At 43.6% G+C, this 22,502-nt stretch overlaps 1 protein-coding gene across 1 annotated transcript in view; it reads left to right on the top strand.

Annotated features, from left to right (window-relative positions):
• Positions 1 to 22,502, top strand: part of sh3pxd2aa (SH3 and PX domains 2Aa) — an 89,971-nt gene that overhangs the window by 24,077 nt on the left and 43,392 nt on the right. The window contains exons 3-5 of the mRNA XM_007910558.1: positions 4,499 to 4,574; positions 10,070 to 10,146; positions 11,908 to 11,999. Of these exons, the coding sequence (XP_007908749.1) occupies positions 4,499 to 4,574; positions 10,070 to 10,146; positions 11,908 to 11,999 (245 nt within the window). The remainder of the gene's footprint in view (positions 1 to 4,498; positions 4,575 to 10,069; positions 10,147 to 11,907; positions 12,000 to 22,502) is intronic.

Genomic DNA, 22,502 nt, shown 5'->3' with positions numbered 1-22,502 from the left:
CCAAAGGTCCTCATGTGAAAATAAAGGTTGTTTTGAAATTTCGGACTTGACAAACCTTAGATTGTTCAGAAGCCAGTGCTGGTCCAAGGAATGAATTGTACTCTTCATATAAAATAAATCAACTTGCAGTTTCCACACTCTTGAGAGAGGCTGAGTGAGCTGATTTCATGCACACATTTGGGTCGGACCAACTTGATGGCAAACACAAGCGTCTGCTTGTGATTGAGAAATTCAATAATCGGGAAGCTGTGCAGCCAGGACTAAATATTTATCTGTCCAGGCACTGGTCATGTGAACAGTAAAAACAAACAGTCGAACTGTAACTAAGCCTTTGTTGCTTTCTGTCTGACAACCTGAGTATTAGGATACAACTGGCTGGTCTCCCTGACCAGTGTAATTCAGAGCCTTAGCTCACTGTTAGCAGTCTGAGAGGATGAGGCCTGTGGTTGCACTATGAGCAGTGTAATGGATGGAATCTGGTTGTGGTGGTTTTAATTGAAGTTAGGACATTAGGAAAAGGAGGTCATTCAGCCCACTTTCCATGAGACCTTTCCATTTCCAAAGCGATGCAAAGCTTCTCTAATCCCGCCTTCCTGCCATTTCCCTTAATATTTTTACTACTGTACTCCAGTATTTATCTATCCATCTCTCTCTCTCAAATCCGTGAACATATTTCTTATCTATGGCTTTCTGGGGCAGTGCATTCCACATTACTCTCTGCGAGACCCATTTTTTCCATCCTATTTTGCCTTAATTTTAAGGACATGTTGACATGCTGCCCACCACCTGACCTCATACCCTGCGCACAACTAGTGTTGAGCCACTGGCTTCTTTGTAGAACAGTGTCTACAAATAACAAATCCAGGCTGTGTCTCAGTGGCTATTTGTAACATTACATCTTGGGGTCCGGGAGTGGCTGCAAATATGTGATGTTTGATGGTTCAGATGATTGTACACTCATTTCTGCAATAGTTCAGTGCATAAGAAATGTCTTGTACAAGGTCAGTCAGTCACCAATGTTCATCACGACTGCAGAAGAACTCTCATCACAGCGGCTCTCATGCATGTCGCAGCCTGAGACACCTTAAGGTTGTAACTATTATTCTATTCTAGTGCTCAATTGATCCATTCTGAGATACTGTTCTTTACTGTTGATGTGTTGCTGCAGTTATCTTGCATTTGAAATCAATGTTTTAGTTAGGAGGCCATTCTACATTTTAAAGTGTGTTCTGACAGCTCGGGCCTGCTGCAGTTGAACACAGGACCTTGGGTATGGATTGTAATTTGGCTTTGAGTGCACACTAACACTGGCCTTTCAGTATGAGACCTGGCTTTCTTGGTGCTCTCGTGAGAAAACAATGACCCACATCTGCTCTTCAGTATGGGTTTTCTTCATTACTAAATGCTCTGTAATTTTGGAGGGCTGGGCAGGGCTCAGCTGTTCTCGGCTTGGCACATCACCATTCTCAGCAATTTCTGAGAACCCATTTATTGTGCGCACATGTTAAAGTTTAAGTGAAAGTTCTGTGGTATTTACCAGATACATTTTGATCTTTGGAGTTCAGAATCCAATTATATTTTTTAAAAAGTTGCAAGCGAACTGATGGAGTCAAATGATTGTATGTCAGGCTGGCTCAGTTAGTTAGGCTGGCATCTGAGTCAGAACGTTGTAGGTTCAAGCCCCACATTTCGACTTCAAACTTGTATAGTTGAACCTGACACTCCAATGCAGTGCTGGAGGTGGGGGCATTATCGGAGGTGCCATCCTTCAGGTGAGATATTAAGTCAAGGCAGGTCTACCTGTGCGGGTAGACATTCAAGATGCCATGATGGTGATTGTGACAGTGATTGTTTGTTTGATCCTGCAGCATTTCCAATGGCTGAACTTCTCGGTTTGCAATCTTTGTGTAACAATTAAGCAAACTTGTAGGCCATTTCATAGGAATATGCAACTATTGTGGGGTTATATTCGAGATAGTCAGATGAAATGAGCAATCAGAAATTAGTCAGATTTCCAGTGCAGCCAGATTGGTTTGACAAATTCAAGAAAGATAGATTTTTAGTGCAGGAAGCAATTTGAGTGGTATAAGACCTCCTGCTCTGCCTCGCCTCAGCTAAGTCATCCTTTTATTCCTAAATCATCTTGAAAGCTAAGGACAACCCCAGCCTCCTCTGTTCTACCATTAACCAACTCCGTCTACCCTCCCATTCCACTGCCACCCTCTCTCCAAATATGATGGATTTCCTCTAGTCCAAAGTTGAGGGGATCTGTTCTGCCGCCTCTAGCCCCTCTAGACCCGCGCTTTTTTCTCCCAGCATTCCCTCCATGGACCACCTCCAATCTGGATTTCATACTGCTGACAGCATGGAGACAGTCCTGGTGAAAGTGATAAATGACATCATTCTGTCCACCTGCGACCAGGGCTCTCTCTGTCTCCTTGACCTCTCGGACGCTTTCGATACTGTTGACCACTCTATTCTTCTCCACTGTCTCTCCTCTCACCATCACTCAATGGTTCCGTCCTTGCCTGGATCCAATCCTACCTTTCTCACTGTCTGTACTTCATGTCCACCACCAGCTTCTCCTCTAGCCCCCTCTGTCATGTGTGGCGTCCCTCAGGGCTCTATCCTCGGTCCCCTCTTCTTCAATCTATACATGCTTCTACTCGGTGATGTCATTTGGAGGCATAGAGTCAACTTCCATATGTATGCGGATGACAGCGAACTCTATCTCGCCACCTCCACCCTCGACTCCAGGACCATTGTTGTCCTGGCTAATTGTTTGTATGGAATGAAGTCCTGGACGAGAGCCAACTTAAAATAATAATAATAACCCTTGCATTTGACGTCTTCTAGATGTCTTAAAGAGCTTCACAGAACACACTGTAAAGTGAATTGACTGTATATTTGTGGGCGAAACGTGGCAGTCAATTGTGCACAGCAGTGTCCCACAAACAGTCGTGGTTTGAAGTGACCGATTTTATCGTGGAGTCCTGTAGCTCAGTGGTTAGAGCACTCGCTTTGCAAGTGAGAGACCCGAGTTCAATTCCAGACAGGGTGAAACCTTGGGCAAGTTTCCTTACTCCACACACCTAATAATAATCCTCCAAAACCAAACACAATAATAAATTGGTCATTTTCAATCCACGACTGTTTGTGGGACATTGCTGTGCGCAATTGGCTGCCGCGTTCGCCCACAAATATACAGTCAATTCACTTTACAGTGTGTTCTGTGAAGCGCTTTGGGACGTCCTCCCGACGTGAAAAGCACTATATCAAATGCAAGGATTATTATTATTATTGTTTTTTTTTCTTGAGGGACTATTATCAGGTGTGTGGAGTAAGGAAACTTGCCCAAGGTTTTCCCTGCCGGGAATCGAACCCAGGTCTCTCACTTGTGAGACGAGTGCTCTAACCGCTGAGCTACAGGACTCCATTGTTGGCAAGACAGAGGCCCTCCTGCTTGGCTCCTGGCAGCGCCTCCTCACCTCAGCTATTGACATTGTCCTTATTCCTGCCTGCACTCTTTACCTCACTGAGCCAATATGAAACCTCGGTGACCTTTTCAACCCTCAGCTATCCTTCAAACCCCACATTCGTGCCGTGACCCGTTCCGGCTTTCCCCACCTCTACAACATTGCCCGCTTCCACCACTGCCTCTCACCACAGGCCGCCAAGACCCTGATCCACGCTTTCATCAAGTCCCAGCTTGACTACTCCAACTGGCTGCTCACTGGATTTGCAAGCTCTTCCCTCCACAAGCTGCAGATTATTCAGAACTCTGCAGCTAATGTCCTCTCCCGCACTAGGCTCCACGAACCAATCACCTCCATTCTTGTTTGGCTTTACTGAGTCCCCATCCCTCAGAAAATCTGGTACGAATCCCTTGTTCTCACCTTCAAAACCCTCTACGGTCTTGCTCCACTCACCTACTTCTCCGACCTCCTAACCCCATATCAGCCTGTCCGCTCCCTCCGCTCGGTGGACACTAATCTGTTTCAGGTCCCCCATGCTTCCCGCCCCATCATTGGCAGTCGGGCATTCAGCATCTCTACCCCCACATTCTATCCCACAATCCCTCCGCTTCCTTCCCTCTCTTGCCTCTTTCAAGTTCTGTCTAAAGACCTTCCACTTCGACCACCACCTTCGACCTTCGGCCACCCCTCCACCCCCTGCCCTCCTCCCCTTCTGAGTCCAACTCCCAGCTTGGGTCCAAAAAGCCCCGACTGTCCAATGCCCTGGGACTTCTTTCCGACGTGAAGGGTGCTATACAAGTGTAATTTGTTGTTGTATAAGAAATGTCATTTCAAACAATGGGACCAACCACAGATTGATTCAATTGCCATCTTCATCATGGTAGTTCCTGTTTCCTTAATCCTATTGTTTGAGATCATTTGATGAATGGCCTCTGCATAGAATTGAATCTGACTCTGGTGCATATAGTGTGCTTCATTCCTTGTGTAATGGGTTTCATCAGCTTGTAATTCCCTCCATACAGATGCAGCTGCTGGATAAGTTCCCTGTTGAAGGAGGGCAGAAAGACCCCAAACTCCGTTGCATCCCTTTTTTGCCCGGTAAGTAGTGGTACTGTAACTAGTGGTTGATCTCTATAGGCTGTGGATTGCTCAATGTGGATCTGCAGAGTAAGAGGAAGAACCTCCCAAGGGAGGAGCAGGTGTGTGACAGCACAGCCAAGCTGCACTTAGCTACTGAGTCCGAAGGTTGTGAGTTCAAGCGCCATGTAGGGAGTTGACCTCACATAGTTTCAGCTGACTGGGGGTATGTGCGTGCTCAAAGGTATAGTTCTTTGGATGAGACGCTAAACTGAGCTCCTTTGTGCCTGTTCAAGTAGATGCTAAAGATCCTATGGCACAGCTCGAAAAGAGAAGGGAGTTCCTCCTGGTATCCTGGCCAAAATTGGTCACTCACTCCATTGCTGTTTGTGGGCCATTGCTGTAAGCAATTGTGCTGCTGCGTTTGCCTACAAATATGGTCATTCCATTTCACAGTAAATCCTGTGAAGATGCTATTCAAAATGCAAGGATTATTATTATATTATTGAATGGTTAGACACAGAGTTCATTTCTGGTTGTGTTGAACCTCCTAGTTTTGGAAGAGAATTGATAATGCACTCGAATGAGGCAATCTTTTGTCATTTGTTCTATGGAAGCTGATTTTTAACAAATGGATTTTGTTCTCATGTTGCCCAAAATAGTCTGTATCAAACAGTGAGGTGTCGAGGGGACAAGAAACACTTGTGTCTTTTCAGTTGAAGAAGAGGAGATACTTACTTTCAGAGCCACCGAGAAGAGAGTGAAAACATTGCTTCACGAGGAGTGGAGAGACAGGGTGGCCTTTCTCCTCCGTCGCTGATTTTGGGCCATTGTGTTTTAAAGTTTTAAGTCTAAAGGATTCTGGGAGGAAGAGTCATTACTATGGGAAATAGCTGGTGATGAGTGCCTCCCTGCTGAGAACCTATATAACTGCAGGAAATGAAGCAGGCGATCTGTGAGGAAGCATGTTGGCCTTCGCTGACCCTGACATCTCCCCCTGTCATAACACTTGTGGAAACAGGAAGTGGAAACATCAACAATTGCCATTGCATTTCTCCAGTTTCTTATTCACACTGAAGCTGAGAAACCCAGTGCTGCTGGACTACTACAATTCTCCATTTGAGCACTGCAAAGCCTCAGTGCCATTGTGTTTGACATTTCAGTAGAACTGATTGCTAGTTTCACATTATATATTTGCAAATTGATTGATCTGTATATGTGAGCACAGGGTACATCAGTCTGTGTGGAGTCCTGTAGCTCAGTGGTTAGAGCACTCGCTTTGCAAGCGAGACACCTGGCTTCAATTCCAGGCAGGGCGAAACCTTGGGCAAGTTTCCTTACTCCACACGCCTAATAATAATAATCCCTCCAAAACAAAACAGTAATAAATTGGTCATTTTCAATCCACGACTGTTTGTGGGACACTGCTGTGCGCAATTGGCTGCCGCGTTTTTGCCCACAAATATACGGTCAATTCACTTTACAGTCTATTCTGTGAAGCGCTTTGAGACGTTGAGATGACATGAAAAGCGCTATATCAAATGCAAGGATTATTATTATTATGTGGAGCTACCACAGCAACAGATGCTACTATATGTTTCTTAGCCACAGCGGAAGTCACAGGCTTAATGCCATCTGCAGCAATACATATTCCCCAAGTCAAGGTTATTCTGCTTCTGAACAGCACTGACTGCCTTATTGCAGTGAGTTATACTGGGGTCCTTTGCTACTCTGGGTAACACTGGCTAGTGAGTTTGTGATCTGCTGAGCCAGTTGCTGCACGTTTCTAGCTGAAAAGCAGCCATACAGCAATCTTGGTAAAATTACTCGTTGGCATTAGGAAAATAAGAATGGACTGGCGATTCTGCAGCTTTCCAAGAAATTAATGATATCATTGAGTTTTGTGTTGCTAATCAGTCCCCTGGAGCAGCTAGACTCTGCTGTGATCTTCCCACACACTCAGCTGAAAAAACACATTCAGTACTTTACTGTATGTTCGAATGTTTCTGGGGAGACTGTTCCTTCCCATTCTGAATGCATTTGCATCTGTAATTAATGGCCAGCCTTAGAACATCAGAGCCAAAAGAGGGGAGTTGCTTTAACCCAGGTTAAGTTCTCTACAATTCAGCCCTGAGTAATATTTGTCCATAATGCAAGCATTCAGAGATTTACAGTGGTGCAGTAATGAAACCAAAACAGGCATGTGGAGATGTGGATAAAGAATGCAATTAAAGGGATCTCAGTAACATTAAAGATTGGATTCTAATATCATTAAATGAGATTTATATTATATTTATATATAGTAGACTTGCCATCAAAATGTCACCCCACATTCCTTTTACATTGCTTGGTCTTGTTGTGAAGGTCAAACTGGAGGAAAGTGGGGTAACCCAGAAGAACTTTTGCAACTGCCTTTGTGAGGCTGCAAAATGCGATGCAATAATCTCTCAGTGGAGCTGGGTGTTGGGGGCATTTGTTCAGATTAGGCCTTTTGAAATAATGCATTTCAATTATCACATTTGCGCATTGGTTGCCACGTTTCGCCCACAAAATATACAGTCAATTCACTTTCCAGTATATTCTGTGAAACGCTTTGAGATGTCTTGAAGACGTGATAAGGTGATCTAGCAAACGCAAGAATTATTATTATTATTTAGGTAAATGTTTTTGGTCAGCCGGGTAGCTTGACACACAAGAAAACCATCACCATTGTAAGGATCTCTAAACCACACAGAATTCCACATATGTTTGCCACCTTCATGAATATAAACTTGTCGGTGTGTGAAATGGAATGTGTACTCTCCCTGGAGGGATACACCCTAACATTAAGCTTTTATCTTGAGTATCAACAGTATGTAATGTCTTAGTACAAGTAATAATAATCTTTGCATTTGATATAATAATAATAATAATCCTTGCATTTGATATAGCGCTTTTCATGTCTTCTAGACGTCCCAAAGCGCTTCACAGAATATACTGTAAAGTGAATTGACTGTATATTTGTGGGTGAACGTGGCAGCCAATTGCACACAGCAATGTCCCACAGACAGTCGTAGATTGAAAATGACCAATTTATTATTTTTTTGTTTTGGAGGGATTATTATTAGGCTCTGTGTGGAGTAAGGAAACTTCCCCAAGGTTTCGCCCTCTGCCTCAAATTGAACTTGGGTCTCTCGCTTGCAAAGCGAGTGCTCTAACCACTGAGCTACAGGTATAGCACCTTACCACGTCTTTGAATGTTTCTATCTCAGCAAAATTCACAATTTGCAAACCTTAGCTGTCTTATTTTGTTACCAGAAAAGCGGTTTCCCATCCACTCTTTGTGCTGATGTGAATCTGTACTGTATCACTTGCCAATTAGCCTGAATTCCTCATTATTTGCTCCATAAGTTCCTTCCTTATTCAAACTCCCCCCCCCCCCCATGTAAACTTATTGGCTACATGTTCTTTGCAAGATATTGCGAATGCATATTAGCTGCTCGTTTGCATTCACAACAATATTAATTTCATTTACAATTAATCTCATTTTATTAAGGTACTGTGAGATGTTTCTTCCACGTGAAAGGCAAGGGTGGGATATACAAGGCCAAAAATTCAAAATAAGCCATGTTTTAATTATCAATATTATTATAATGGGCACACAGTAAAAACGGCCACCAGTCCATGCCAGGTTGCTGCTGATGTCACACATTGTGAACGTGCAGGAAACCAGCAACTGCTCTTGTGAGTATTTCTGGCGTTACTGGAGGATCCTGCTCCTGCGCAGTATGTGCTGCAAACTGGAAACACTCTCTTTCAAGAAGGTACTTTATCAATGCAAGTTGTGGTTGTTTTGTTGATCTTATACGGAGAAGACCACCTGTATCTAACTTAACTGAATTCACCCACTCAGTTCCTTGTTACTCAGGCTATCGCCCTATCCCATTGAGCCAAAGAACATAAAATCTGAGTTTAAAAAATGACCATTTGGCTAATCCACCCTTCACATCTCATACCATTTATTCCCCTATTTGTAAGCGCTACAACAACAAGATTCCATTTATTGAGCGCCTTTCACGTCGGGAGGACGGCCCAAGGCGCTGTACAGTTGGGTCAGGACCCAAGCAAGGGGGAAATGGTCAGGGTGAGGGGAGGGAAGGGAGGGAGCGAGGAGGGGGGAAATGGTCAGGGTGAGGGGAGGGAAGGGAGGGAGCGAGGAGGGGGGAAATGGTCAGGGTGAGGGGAGGGAAGGGAGGGAGCGAGGAGGGGGGAAATGGTCAGGGTGAGGGGAGGGAAGGGAGGGAGCGAGGAGGGGGTAGAGAGTCGAGAGCGGAGCTGAAGGCACAGGTCAAAGAGAAAGGTCTTGAGACCGGCCTTGAAGGAGGAAAGGGAGGAAGCGGCGAAGGCACTGGGGACAGAGTTCCAGAGCCTCGGGGCTGAGAGGCTGAAGGCCACCGATGGTAGGGCGGTTGGGGCGGGGGATGTGGAGCAGACCGGAGCCAGAGGAACGGAGGGTACGGGCAGGTAGGTAGGGGGATAGTAGGTCAGAGAGGTAGGAGGGAGCGAGGCCGTGAATGGCCTTGTAGGTGAGGGTGAGCGCTACTCTCATAGCCAAACCTCATTGGTAAATGAGGTGGACTGTAGTCTTGGGTAATACTGAACATTCCTTGTACTTGCCTCCGTGTTAATGCTGTGTCATTAACCACATGCTGGATTGTCTGCTATTTAGAGTATTTTCTTTAACCAAGCTTCCACCCACTCCCTTCCATAAGCTAAAGCCATTGCCACTTCTTTATGTTTGCTATTCAGCACTTGGCAAAGTTGTTGTTGGCTGTGCATTTATAGCTGTTTCAGTAGAATGAATTCCAAATATTAAAGCATATTGGCCCTCGACCACTGCCTTAGTTTCCATATTCGTTTGGAATACTGTGATTGTGGATAACAATTATTGTCCATTTGAGAAAATGAAATCTGAAGTTTTCTTGCTGTTTCTCAGATCCTCGCTGTTTCCAGGCATTGCAATATTTTCAGTGACTTGTACACACTTCAGATTGGCTGCTCACTAGATGAAGGGATGCTGCTTATGCATGATTGTGGTCTGAAATTCTCCAAACCTTGTGGGTCTTCACCCACACAATCAGTTCCAGCAAGTGACTCACAGCACAAAGCTCTGGTTTTGAAATGCAGAATCCTGCCCAGAATTTCTTGAATAGAACACAGTTGTTCTGTACAGTTTGAGCTGGTGTCAAATGTTTTTTTATCAATTTCAAACCACAAAGTCAAATTCTACCACCCCCTACCCCATACACATCTTTAATTAAAACTTGTCCATCTATTTAATGTTTCTCAAAGAAAAAAAACTCGGTTAACAAATGTGTAAAAATCAACAGTCCCAAAATATGGTGGGCCAAATGGTCCCCTTCTATGTTCTGTGTCTGTGTACATGTTGGGTTGTGATGGGATACTGGACACATTGTGCTTTTGTAGCAGCTGCTGAGGTGTTTTGTGCATCATCATTTGTTTACATTGAATTGCAGGTAAAATCCTGTTCAGAAGGAGCCATGTAAGGGATGTGGCTTTGAAGAGACTGAAGCCCATTGATGAATACTGCAGGGTAAGTGCACAGTAACTCCAGGGCACTGAGGGCTGGTCTGTTTAATACTGCACACAAGTGTCTGTACTTACCACTAAGTGGTTTCAAACCGTCATCTTCTGAAATCTGCAAACAAATGTGATGTTGAAGGGTATTAGTATAAAGTCACATTGTTACATGCCAAGGTGGAGAGTGGGCCGTCCAACTGCAATATTCATGCAGCAGACTAAGGGGCAGGTGTGGGCCAGGAGTAAGGGCCGGTTAATTTGGACCAAGTGGTCAATTTTCAAGCTCTGCAATATGGGGACTACCTCCTGTGTGTGTATGCTGGCGGTCTGTGTGTCTGCTGGAGGTCTGTGTGTATGATGGAATGTGTGCTGGAGGTCTGTGTGTGTACTTGAGGTCTGTGTACTGGAAGTGCGGGGATAGGGGGAGGGAAGGATGACTATGCAAATACTTCTGGAGTTTGAGGGGGAAGCACTCTGTACATGTGCTCCTGGGCTAATGCAGAGAACCTGGGTTAATAAGGGCCAACATGGGCTGTGCCCAATATTGAGCCTGATCTTGTACCGGACACAATGTTTAGTAAAAGAAGCAGAAAGTTACATCACCAAACGCACTAATGTGCAGTGAGTTGGGAGAAAGCTGCCTTGTTTCAGTATCCGAGGCTGACCCTGGTTCAACAGAAAAACGAAAGGCTGAGCGTTGGCTTTGTGCATTTACAATGTTTGACTAATGTAGAATGAATGGAGAGAGGGAGACAGGTTAGTGGGTGCAGTAAGAAGTCTCTCGCCTCTGAACAGGCAAACCACTAATTGGCTGCTCTGGTGTAGTGTTCAAGTGTGCCCTGACACATCTGACCTTGAATTAGAAGTCTATAGTTCACATTGTTGCTATCAGGAAGGGGGCAGTTCAACAAAGTTCACATTACGTCATTGCTCATTACATAAGTTCACATTACGTCATGCCCATTACAATCCAAATATCACATTAATTCTATAATTATTTATTATTGGCAAACTCTTTCAGAGGTCGAGTGGAATTTCTTGTCCCAAATGTAATCTGACAGGATTGCAGGTCTAATGTCTGGTCCAACAGTAACAGCTGTTCAAGAATATGATTTTAATGATGTAAAAAAAAAACATTTATTTCATAAACTAACAAAGAATCCATCCATAGAACTGTACAGCAGGAAAGCCATTCAGCCTGTCCCAAAGGTTTCAGAACAGAACTGTTTGGATTTGTAGCGAGAATCATATCTAATCATTGATTAGTGACTAATAATAATCCTTGCATTTGATTTAGTGCCTTATCACGTCTTAATGATGTCTCAAAGGGCTTCACAGAATATACTGTAAGGTGAATTGACTGTATGTTTTGTGGGTGAAACTCGGTAGCCAATTGCACACAGCAATGTCCCACAAACAGTCATGGATAGAGTGACCTTTTTTTTGAAGGGATTATTACCGGGGAAAGAGATCCGCCAATGAACTAACAACCGGGTTCCTACTGAGTGTTAGGTAAACAGAGGCATGTGGAGTAAGGAAACTTGCCTAACGTTTCACCCTGCCTGGGAATCGAACCCAGGTCCTCTCACTTGTGAGGCGAGTGCTCCAACCAATATGCTATAGGAATCCACATTACTCCAAGTATGCGTTATTTCAATGTTAGTTGCTTAGTTTATCTTATTGCATTAGGGATTTCTGCCTGATATTGTGCCTGTAATGTCCTCAGTTGTATATTCTATTGCACTGCTAACTTTAAGTATTTCTTGTTCTCAAGGCTCTCATCCGACTTCCCCCCCTAATCTCAGAATGTGAAGAAGTGCTCCATTTTTTCCAAGTTCGGCCAGATGATCTGAACCCACCAAAGGAGTAAGTACTGATCCATACAAGTCTCAGCTTGATGACGACATGGGCTCCACACAATCACAAGTTCATTATGTTTTTTCACTCTATCCTCTCCCTCCCTCTCTCTCCCTCCCTCTGGAGTGCCTGCCTCATTACAGTAATTGGTTGTGACAATGCTGGGTTGATTCAAGGTGTAAGAAAAGCAGCTAAGATAACTAAATTGTATGTACATTAATAGCAGAATGTTCGCTGCTGTAAAATATGGACTGGTTTTCAGCTCAGTTGGTATCATTTTTGCCTCTGAGTCAGGTCGAGTGTTCAAGCCCCACATCAGGCCTGTGAACTCATACATTCTAGGCAAATACTCCACCCCAGTGCTGAGGGTGTACTACCTGTTCAATTGGACATAAAAGATCTCATGATACTTCTTAAAAAAGAGAACCGAGTTTCTCTTGGTGCCCTGGTCAACAACTGGACAAATTGGTCATTCACTTATGGCTGTTAGTGAGACATTGCTTTGCAAAATTGGCTTCTGCACTAGCCTACAAAATACTGAGTCACTATTCTTCACAGTAAATCCTGTGAAGAGCTTTGAGCCATCGTGCTTTAACATAAAAAGTGCAATATCAAATGCAAAGATTACTCTTATTTAATCATAGAATCGTACAGCACAAAAAGAGGCCATTCAGCCCATCAAGTCTGTGCCGCTCTTTGAATAGAGCAATGTAATGTCAATCCCACTCCCCAGCCCTTACCCCATAACCCCATAACCCTGCTGACCCGTCCTCCTCAAATACCCATCCACCACGTTTTTAAGAGTAGTTATCGAATCGGCCTCGACCGCCCTTTCAGGCAATGCCTTCCAGATTCGAACAACTCGCTGCGTGAAGCAATTTCTTCTCACCTCCCCTCGGCTTCTTTTAGAGACTGTTTTGAATCTGTGACCTCGAGTCACCGACACACCCGCCAGTGGGAACAGTTTTTCCCTCTCTAACCTATCAAATCCCCTCATGATTTTGAAGACCTCTATTAGGTCTCCACGTAACCTTCTCTGCTCCAATGAGAATAATCCCGGCCTCTCCAGCCTTTCCTCATAATCAAGGTCCCTCATTCCTAGTACCATCCTCGTAAATCTCAGCTGCACCCTTTCCAATGCCTTAACATCCTTCCTATAGTGTGGTGCCCAGAACTGGGCGCAGTATTCTAACTGAGGCCTAACCAGTGTTTTATATCGGTTAATCATAACCTCCTGACTCTTGTACTCTATGCCCCTATTTATAAAGCCTAGTATCCCATATGCCCTTTTTACAGCTTTATCTCCCTGTCCTGCCACCTTCAAGGATTCATTTACCTGAACCCCCAGGTCTCTCTGTTCCTTCACTCCCCTTAAGATTGTATTACCGCCTATATTGCCCCTCATTCTTTCTACCAAAATGTGTTACCTCGCATTTCTCCACATTGAAACTCATCTGCCATGTGTCGCCCATTTTACCATTCTGTCTGTCTTCCTGCAGTTGGCTACTATCCTTCTCACTGTTTACCACCCTCCCTAACTTTGTCATCCGCAAACTTGGAAATGGTACTTGCTATACCCAAGTCCAGATCATTTATGTATATTAAGAAGAGCAGTGGTCCTAATACCGATCCCTGGGGAACGCCACTGTACACTTCCCTCCAGTCAGAAAAGCAGCCGTTCACCACAACTCTCTGTCTCCCAGTGAGTTCTGGATCCATACTGCCACTGCCCCTTTTACACCATGGGCTTCTACCTTTCTTACAAGTCTTTCATGTGGCACTTTGTCAAATGTCTTTTGAAAGTCCATATAAACGACATCAACTGCACTCCCTGTATCCACCCTCTCCGTTACCTCATCGAAAAATTCTATTAGATTTGTTAGTCAAGATTTGCCTTTAACAAATCCGTGCGGCTGTCCCTAATTAACCCATATTCTTCTAAGTGAAGATTTATTCTGTCCCGGACTATAGTCTCCAGGAGTTTCCCCACTCCTGATGTTAGGCTGACTGGCCTGTAGTTCCCAGGTTTATCCTTCTGTCCCTTTTTGTACAGGGGAGTCACATTGGCCACTCTCCAGTCTTCTGGCACCACTCCTGTGTCCAACGAAGATTGAAAAATTGTAGCCAAAGCCTCCGCTATTTGTACCCGTGCCTCCCATCGTAATCTTGGTTGCATCCCGTCCGGACCGGGCGACTTATCACCTTCAGCCCAGTCAACCTTTTCAATACTTCCTCTCTGTTTATACTTATCCTATCCATTTCCTCTGCTCTCTCCTCCGATACTGCGGCATTTGGTGCATCCACTTCTTTTGTGAAGACAGATGTAAAGTATTCATTCAGCACATCAGCCATGCCCTCCGCCTCCACAATAAGATTTCCCCCTTGGTCCTTAATTGGCCCCACCCCACCTTTAACTAACCTTTTTTTTCTTGATATGTTTGTAATATACTTTAGAATTCCCTTTAATGTTACCCGCTAACCTTTTATCGTATAATCTTTTTGCCCCTCTTATTTCCTTTTTCAGTTCTCTTCTACATTTCCTATATTCTATTTGGTTGTGTTATAATAATAATAATAAGAATAATAATATGTATGTATCTTGGGTTTGACATGTGAGGAGTTATTCTGTAAGATTGGTGATGATCTTGGGAACAGGTGCGTTTCCTGTGATCTGCAGCCTGGCCTCGGGCTGTGCTGTACTCTGGGCATGTTTATGCTATATTTCTGTGGTTTTATTAGATCAGGTCAGCATTGTTTCTGCTGAGAAGGAAATTGGTTTCCATGTTTATCCAGAAAATCATTCTGAGGAATATCAGGAAACCCAGGATCCTTGTTTCCTAGCTGCCTACTCAGGCAAGTTTGCAATATGTAACCTTTCACTTGGGCAATTTAAATAGGTAGATCAGCAGCTATTAATCCTCATATAATCATTGTTGGTAAAAGGAAAGTTGTACTTCCCTGCCAGATGCGCAGACTTGTATAGACTCTGGTTTTACATTTGGTTTGTTAGAGATTAGAGGGTAGTCACTGACCTGTCATTAAATTACATGATGAGTTGCAGGGAGGGTGCGAGTACAGAGTCTGTCTGACCAGAGTACTGTCTGAAATCTAACCATTGCAGGGTTAAGGCCCCACTAGGTAGATAACAAGTACGTAAAATTCCCTGGCAGCTTCCTCGGGGGCCCCACAGCTCAACAGCCCATCCTCCTACCCACAGCTCAGACTCACATCTTTACCCATTGATGGTTCACCAGTTGGAAGTACGGTGCTTGAGCAGCAGCTGCTTATATCTCTAGATACCAATCAGGTATATACCAAGCCATGGATTTATGAATGTGTGTGAACCAGGTGTTCAGGTAATGGCTTCCAGCAGCTGGCACCCAAAGCCTCATAGTTTCTTATTTGCTATTGTCTGCATCATGTGTCGGGATTGTCACATCTGCTGCAGCTCTCTGCCTGAGCCGTAGCAAGAGGATCAGTGTCTGCTTCGTGTCCGAGTTGGTGCTCTGCAGGCTGATGGATCACATCAGTACCAACCAAACCACAGGCTGATTCCAACAGCCACCCCCCCCCCCCCCCACCATTCGCACTAGTTTAGGTAAGTCTGTGTTCGATCAGATGGGTTTTTCCTGTTTGAATACTTCTTAATGTAAGCCATAAATCAAAAAATATTCAATCCAGAAAATGTATTTTGTTGCCGACTGACCACTGGATTACAAGCTCATATCACCACCTAGTGGCTGTGTGCGCTCCCACTTGTATTGTGTAATGCATCCACTAAACACTCCTGTGGATGTACAGATTCAAATTCACTGAGTGACTTCCTGAGATTTGTTCATTGTAATAGTTCAGTAAATATTTCCACCATGTTTACCAACCACTTATGTTGATTTAAAGAAAATGCTGATATGTGAATGAAAACTTACATTGCTATTCTGGATTCCCAAGGTGTGTGTTATAGAAAAGCTGCTGTAAAGAAAACACAATGTTAGTGTCAATGTCCATCCTCTCTCGTTTCACAGATTGGAGCATTTTAAAGTTTGTAACCTTCAAGTTCCATGAACAATGGGCTTTTAATGGTTCATTATAGTTCAAAGAGCAAGTGTAGAATGTGAAGATGCAAACTAGGCTATGGAAATGTTCAGAGACAGAGAGAGGATTTTTTTGTTTAACCAGATGTTTAACAAAAGTTAACTCCAGCAATACCCAAAGGCGTATACTGTTGTCCCCAATCCTTAGCTGTCATCAATCTGTGCCAACTGCTCTCTAGAATTAGATAAGCGGGTGCGACCCTCCAGAAAGATTACACATCACATTCCAGGGAAATTTCCATGTGTTGGTTGCACTCGACTGTCTGGTCTGGATACTCATAAACATGGTGATAGGTTTCCGCATGTATGAGATATTTTGTGATCCCCCTCTCCAAAAAAAATTAAAGCATTTACAATTCTTTCATTTCTTTTAATACCCCAGGGTGGCAACCATCTTAGTCTGGGGGTATTCCCATCTTCAGTTGTAGTCCAGAACCAGCCCCAGCACGTTGGGACGTCCTCCCGACATGAAAGGCGCTATACAAATGTAATTTTGTTGTTGTTGTTGTAGTCATTTTTCTATTACAGTTGTTCTGTTATAATAGGTTCCTTACATTTCTCCTCTTCATTCATCTCTAGTCTTCCTGTGCTTCTGATGTCAAATGCTCCTTCCCCACTGTGAAGATTGAAGTGGAATATTTATTGAACAGTTTTGCCGTGTCCTTATCTTCTACTGCTCTAACAATTACTTTATGTCTGTTTTTAACTCGCCCACCTCCCCTTTTATCACTCTTGTATTTAGAAAAACCTTTGTTACGAAGTGCTCTGGGATACTGCCCTGTGTAAGGGGTGCTATATTAATGCAAGTTGTTGCTTTTTTAACATTCCCTCTTTATTTACCCTAAAGGCGCTATACAAATGTTATCTTGTTGTTGTTTTAGTTTCACGGTTCTCTTCATTAATTTTTATATTTCTCCCAGTCTCAACACTATTTCACCTTTCTGTGACACAAGTCTTCTTTCTTTTGTTTGAGACTGGTGAGAACCAAATTAGTGGACAGATTGGGAGGAGAAGGAGAAAGGGGATGGCTCAGGGGAGATGGAAGAAGAAGAAGCTGTCTCCGGAAGTTGTTGTTGAGGATCCGCCTTGTGTCATTTCCTATTAAATGATTTAAGGCTAAGAGGCTTTTACCTAATTAAGTAACGGACTTATAGAGCTCCAGAGATGCTTGTAATGGATGATGGACAGGGTCTGTTTCCTTCAATGCACACAGCAAACACTTCAATGTGCTCTGAGGAAACCTCTGATACTAATGAGAGCTATTGACTCTTCCTGTCAAATAAAATTCGTATTCCATAATTAACCACGATGTCTGTTAGGACAAATTCAAGTTCTGAAATGGGAAGGAAAGTCCCAGAGAAGTTTCCTCTGCTTCACTCTAGCAGACAAAACATTTTGTTCCTCACTTATTTTTTCCTCATCTCTTCTAAGGCAGATGATTTAATTTTCCCTTTTACAGGTTTCACATTTAATGAGCCCAGTTGTCCTCTGGTACCTCATCCAAGCATCCACTCTGTACGGCAGCAAACACTCCCCCTACCCCCCCACCCCCCACCGGGGTCGCTTCACTGGGTAGTGGAGAGGGGCCTGAGGCCTGGATAGGTAGTAAAAGTGACCCAAAATTACAGACCAGTGACTGACAACCATTGTGGGTAAAGTTATGGAGACTCAAGACTCGTCTCTGTGACAGTGCTTTCTGTCATTCCCTCTCCCCCCACCCCCCAAGTTTTGGTGCCCAGTCAACAATGTGAAAGGCTTTGAGATGTACTGCTGACACTAAATAAATCACTATATAAATATGAATTATAATGTATCCTGAATCTGCCCCATATAATCCCTGGTCCCGATAGTTCCAAATCCTCACACTGCAGCAGATGAGATGATAAATTGATACTTTCTCCAGCACTGTTCTCCACAAGCTCAAAACAACAGCAAGCAGTTCTGCTCTGTTGTGTTTGAGAAGATAGAAGGATGATGACTATTAACATATTGTGAGAGAGAGAAAGGGCAGAACTAGTTGTAGCTGTCAAAATACAAGACCTTCATTATCACTAGCCAAAGTTGAGCAGATTTTTCAGCAGCCACTTCCTATCTGGTCTTTGCTAAGCAACAACAACTTGGATTTATATAGTGCCCTCCACGCCAGACGGCGTCTCAGAGCGCTTCACAGTAACGGATCCCAGGACCGAGCCAGGGGCAGGAAGGTGATCAAAGGCACGGTCGAAAAAAAAGGTCTTCAGCAGAGACCTGAAAGTAGGAAGGGAGGGAGCGAGGCGAAGGGAGTGAGGAAGGGAGTTCCAGAGCCTTGGGGCACAGTGGCTGAAGGCCACTATAAATAAGCAGCTTATTCCCAGCAGGTAAACCTGAACTTGATTTCAATTCCCCCAAAGGGCATTACATTAACCTGTGAGGCAAAGCTTTAGGAGTATAGCCATGCTATTTTTTATCCTACGTATTTACCAATACTGTACCCACCTACACTGACTATTCGCTCTGATGTTAATGCCTGACTCAATGGTTCATTGTGCCTTCCTATAATCAATAGAAATTGGAGTGCAGAAGGAGGCAATTTGGTGTATCTGAGCTGATGATGCAAAGCTCCTTTCCCTGGAGCTGTCAACTAACTTCAATTCTCTGCTTTTGTTTTTCTTCCCTTCAAATAGGAGGAAAGGAGTTACAGGGTCCACAGCCTCTGCATTGATTGTAAAGCTCTTATTTAGAGGAATCATAATTGAGTTTGGCCTTTGGTCTGTTCAAGTAGTTCTTTATCGGGCAAGCATCTTTATCTCTTAATTTTTTCTGTTTGATGTGTTGAGCAGATTGGCCAAGCCCCTACTTTGCAGGATCTCCTGGTGAATTGTGTTGTGCGGTTTATCTGTGGAATACCGAGCATTTGCTGGTATTTGGGGAATAGTATTCCAGAGGGAAAGGGCGAAACCTCTGCTTTCCACTTGCACAAATCCATTTCCTTGTCAGCACCAGAGACATGAGAGGAATTTTTTCGCACTGTAGAAAGTGCTCTATACTGTTCATATCGTGTATACACTTTCAAAGATACTGATCACACTTATGCTCAATCCTATTTTTTTAAAAACAGTCAGAGCATTTCTTTATGCACTGACCTTCCACACAGACTCCCTTGGAGATTTCCTTTGTATATTTGATAGAATAACACTGGCATTCAGGAGGCGTTCTCCTCATTGCTGTCCCTGAACTGTTTGTTTTTCTGAACTGAATGAAACTTGGGTACAGTAAAGTACACAAGCTTCAAACTAAATTATGTGGGCTCCTTCTCTCCCCAATGCACCCCACAACCGTGACTCAGACAGTAAAGCCAATGCCTGGTGTGAGACTTGGCTACAGACTGGGGAGTCCTAGGTTTGTGCAGATCCAGCCAATTGCAGCCATTACAACTATCATGTGCTGCCTCAATCTGTCAGGCTAAAGGCCCAGCCAAGAATTGTGAGTGTTTCCTGCTGTATAAGCAGCAGCATCTTGCATGTGGTGGTGTGACATGCCCTTCACCAGGATCTCCAAGCTTTGTGAATATCTATAATCGAATAGCTAATGGAGCACAACACATTTCTTAGATGCATTGAGTTTTTTCAGCAATTTAAACCTGTTGTAACACAAGTCTTCCTCCTGTGATATTGACCAGAACACTCTCCCCTTGTAGGACAATGCGTTTGAAGGTGTCAGCCTGTATCAGTTTGTAGCACTCTTGCCTCTGAGCCAGAAGATGGTGGGTTTAAGCCCCATGTTGAGAGTTTGAGTTGTAGTCTTGGCTGACACTCAACAATAACAACAATTAGCATTTGTATAGCCCCTTCATGTGGGGTAGCTTCTCGGAATGCTTAAAGTTATCCAATACAGTTTCTGGGCAGGTGCACTATTACTGTGGAGTCCTGTAGCTTAGTGGTTAGAGCACTCGCCTTGCAAGCGAGACACCTGGGTTCAGTTCCAGGCAGGGCGAAATCTTGGGCAAGTTTCCTTACTTCACACGCCTAATAATAATCCCTCCAAAACCCAAAAAATAATAATAAATTGGTCATTTTCAATCCACGGCTGTTTGTGGGACATTGCTGTGCACAATTGGCTGCCGCGTTTCGCCCACAAATATACAGTCAATTCACTTCACAGCAAATTCTGTGAAGCACTTTGAGATGTCTAGAAGACGTGAAAAGGGCTATATCAAATGCAAGGATTATTAATATTATTATTACAGGTTTAAAGAACCCATGGTGTTATTTGGAAAGAGAAAGGAATTTCTCTGATATCCTTGGGACGTCCTCCCGACGTGAAAGGCTCTGTACAACTATAATTTGTTGTTGTTCTGGCCAACAACTCCTCAGATTAAATTCATCATTCATTTCATGGCAGTTTGTGAAACATTGCTGTGGGCAAATTGGCTTCTGTATTCACCTACAAAATATGCAGTCAATACACTTTACAATAAATCTTGTGAAGTGCTGTATCAAATGTAAGTATTATGAAAAAGTGCTGGCAGCTTCTGGAAATTTTTGTTGTGGCACAAAGTGCCCATGAACTCAATGGCAACAGTGCTGTGCTCGAAGCTTTGCTTTCCAGGATTTGAATCTTGGTTGTTGTTCACTTATATGTTTAATTTCAATAGCACTGCACACTGGGCTTGAGGTGAGCCACAGAGATTGAGGTTAACCTGTAATCATAGAATTACACAGCACAGAAGGAGGCCATTCAGCCCATCGTGCACGTGACGGCTCTTTGAAAGAGCTATCTAGATTAATCCCACTCCCCCCCGCTCTCTCCCCATAGCCTTGCATATTTGTCCTCCTCAAATATCTATCCACTTCTCTCTTGAAAGTTATTATTGAATCGGCTTCCACCAAACTTTCAGGCAATGCATTCCAGATCCAAACAACTCGCTGTGGAACAATTTCTCTTCACCTCCCCTCTGCATCTTTTGACAACTATCTTAAATCTGTGTCCTCTGGTTACCGACCCACCCGCCAATTGAAACAGTTTCTCCCGGTTCACTCTATCAAATCCCCTCATAATTTTGAAAACCTGGTAAATCTCCCTTTAGCCTTATCTGCTTCAAGGAGGACAACCCTAGCTTCTCTAGTCTCTCCACATAACTCAAGTCCCTCATTCCTGATACCATCCTGGTAAATCTCCTTTGCACCCTCTCCAAGGCCTCAACGTTCCTCATTCTTCCTCCCAAAATACATCACTTCACATTTCTCTGCATTAAATTTCATCTGCCACGTGTCTGCCCATTTCACCAGTCTGTCTTAGTCTTCCTGCAGCTGCGTCCTCCCACGTGAAAGGCGCTATACAAATATAATCTTGTTGTTATTGCTACTATCCTCCTCACTGTTTACTACTTTTCCTAGTTTTGTATCATCTGCAAACTTGGAAATTATACTCTGTATACCCAGGTCTAGATATTGGGATCACTGCTCTTTTTAATCTATATAAATGACCCCACTGTAAACTTCTCTCCAGTCAGAAAACCAACCGTTCACCACCATTCTCTGCTTTTGGTCTCCCAGCCAGTTCTGTATCCATGCTGCCACTCTCACTTTAATACCTTGGGCTTCAGTTTTGCTAACAAGTCTATTATGTAGCACTTTATTAAAAGCTTTTTGAAAATCCATATATACTACCATCAACTGCACTACCTTCATCCACTCTCTCCATTACTTCATCATTAATCTCTATCAGGTTTGCTTTGCTAGACATGATTTGCCTTTAACAAATCTGTTTTGGCATCCTTTATTAACCCATATTGTTCTAAGTGAAAATTAATTTTGTCCCAGATTATCGTCTCTAGAAGTTTCCCCATTACTGATGTAAGGCTGACTGGCCTGTAGTTTCCGGGTTTATCCTTCTGCCGCTTGTTTTGTACAGGGGAGTAACATTTGCAACCCTCTAGTCCTCTGGCACCACCTCGGTATCCAAAGAGGATGGAAAGATTGTGACCAAAGCCTCCGCTATTTCCAGACTTACTTAGGAGTCCGGACCAGGTGACATATCTACCTTGAGCACCGTCACTCTTTTTAGTAACTTCTCTGTTTATTCTTATCTTATCCAATTTCTCTACCCTCTTCGATATTGTGGCATTGGCTCTTTTGTGAAGAAAGATGCAAAATACTCATTCAGTACGTCAGCCATGCCCTCTGCCTTTTTGGTCCCTAATTGGCCCCATCCTACCTTTGACTAACCTTTTATTCTTTATATGCTTATAAAATACCTTAGAGTTCCCTTTTATGTTACCCACTAATCTTTTCTCATACAATCTCTTTGCCCCTCTTATTTCCTTTTTCAGTTCTCCCGAGTTTCTATATTCTGTTTAATTATCTTCTGTATGTTGGACCTGCTGCCTGGAATGTGAAGCTTCTCTGATCCTCTGCGATTGAGCGACCCTAATGCTGGTCCA

The sequence above is a fragment of the Callorhinchus milii genome, unplaced genomic scaffold (genome assembly GCF_018977255.1).
Source record: "Callorhinchus milii isolate IMCB2004 unplaced genomic scaffold, IMCB_Cmil_1.0 Scaffold7, whole genome shotgun sequence".
Taxonomy (NCBI): domain Eukaryota; kingdom Metazoa; phylum Chordata; class Chondrichthyes; order Chimaeriformes; family Callorhinchidae; genus Callorhinchus; species Callorhinchus milii.
Note: the sequence above shows the minus strand (reverse complement) of the source record. Positions and strands in the feature narration are given on the sequence as shown.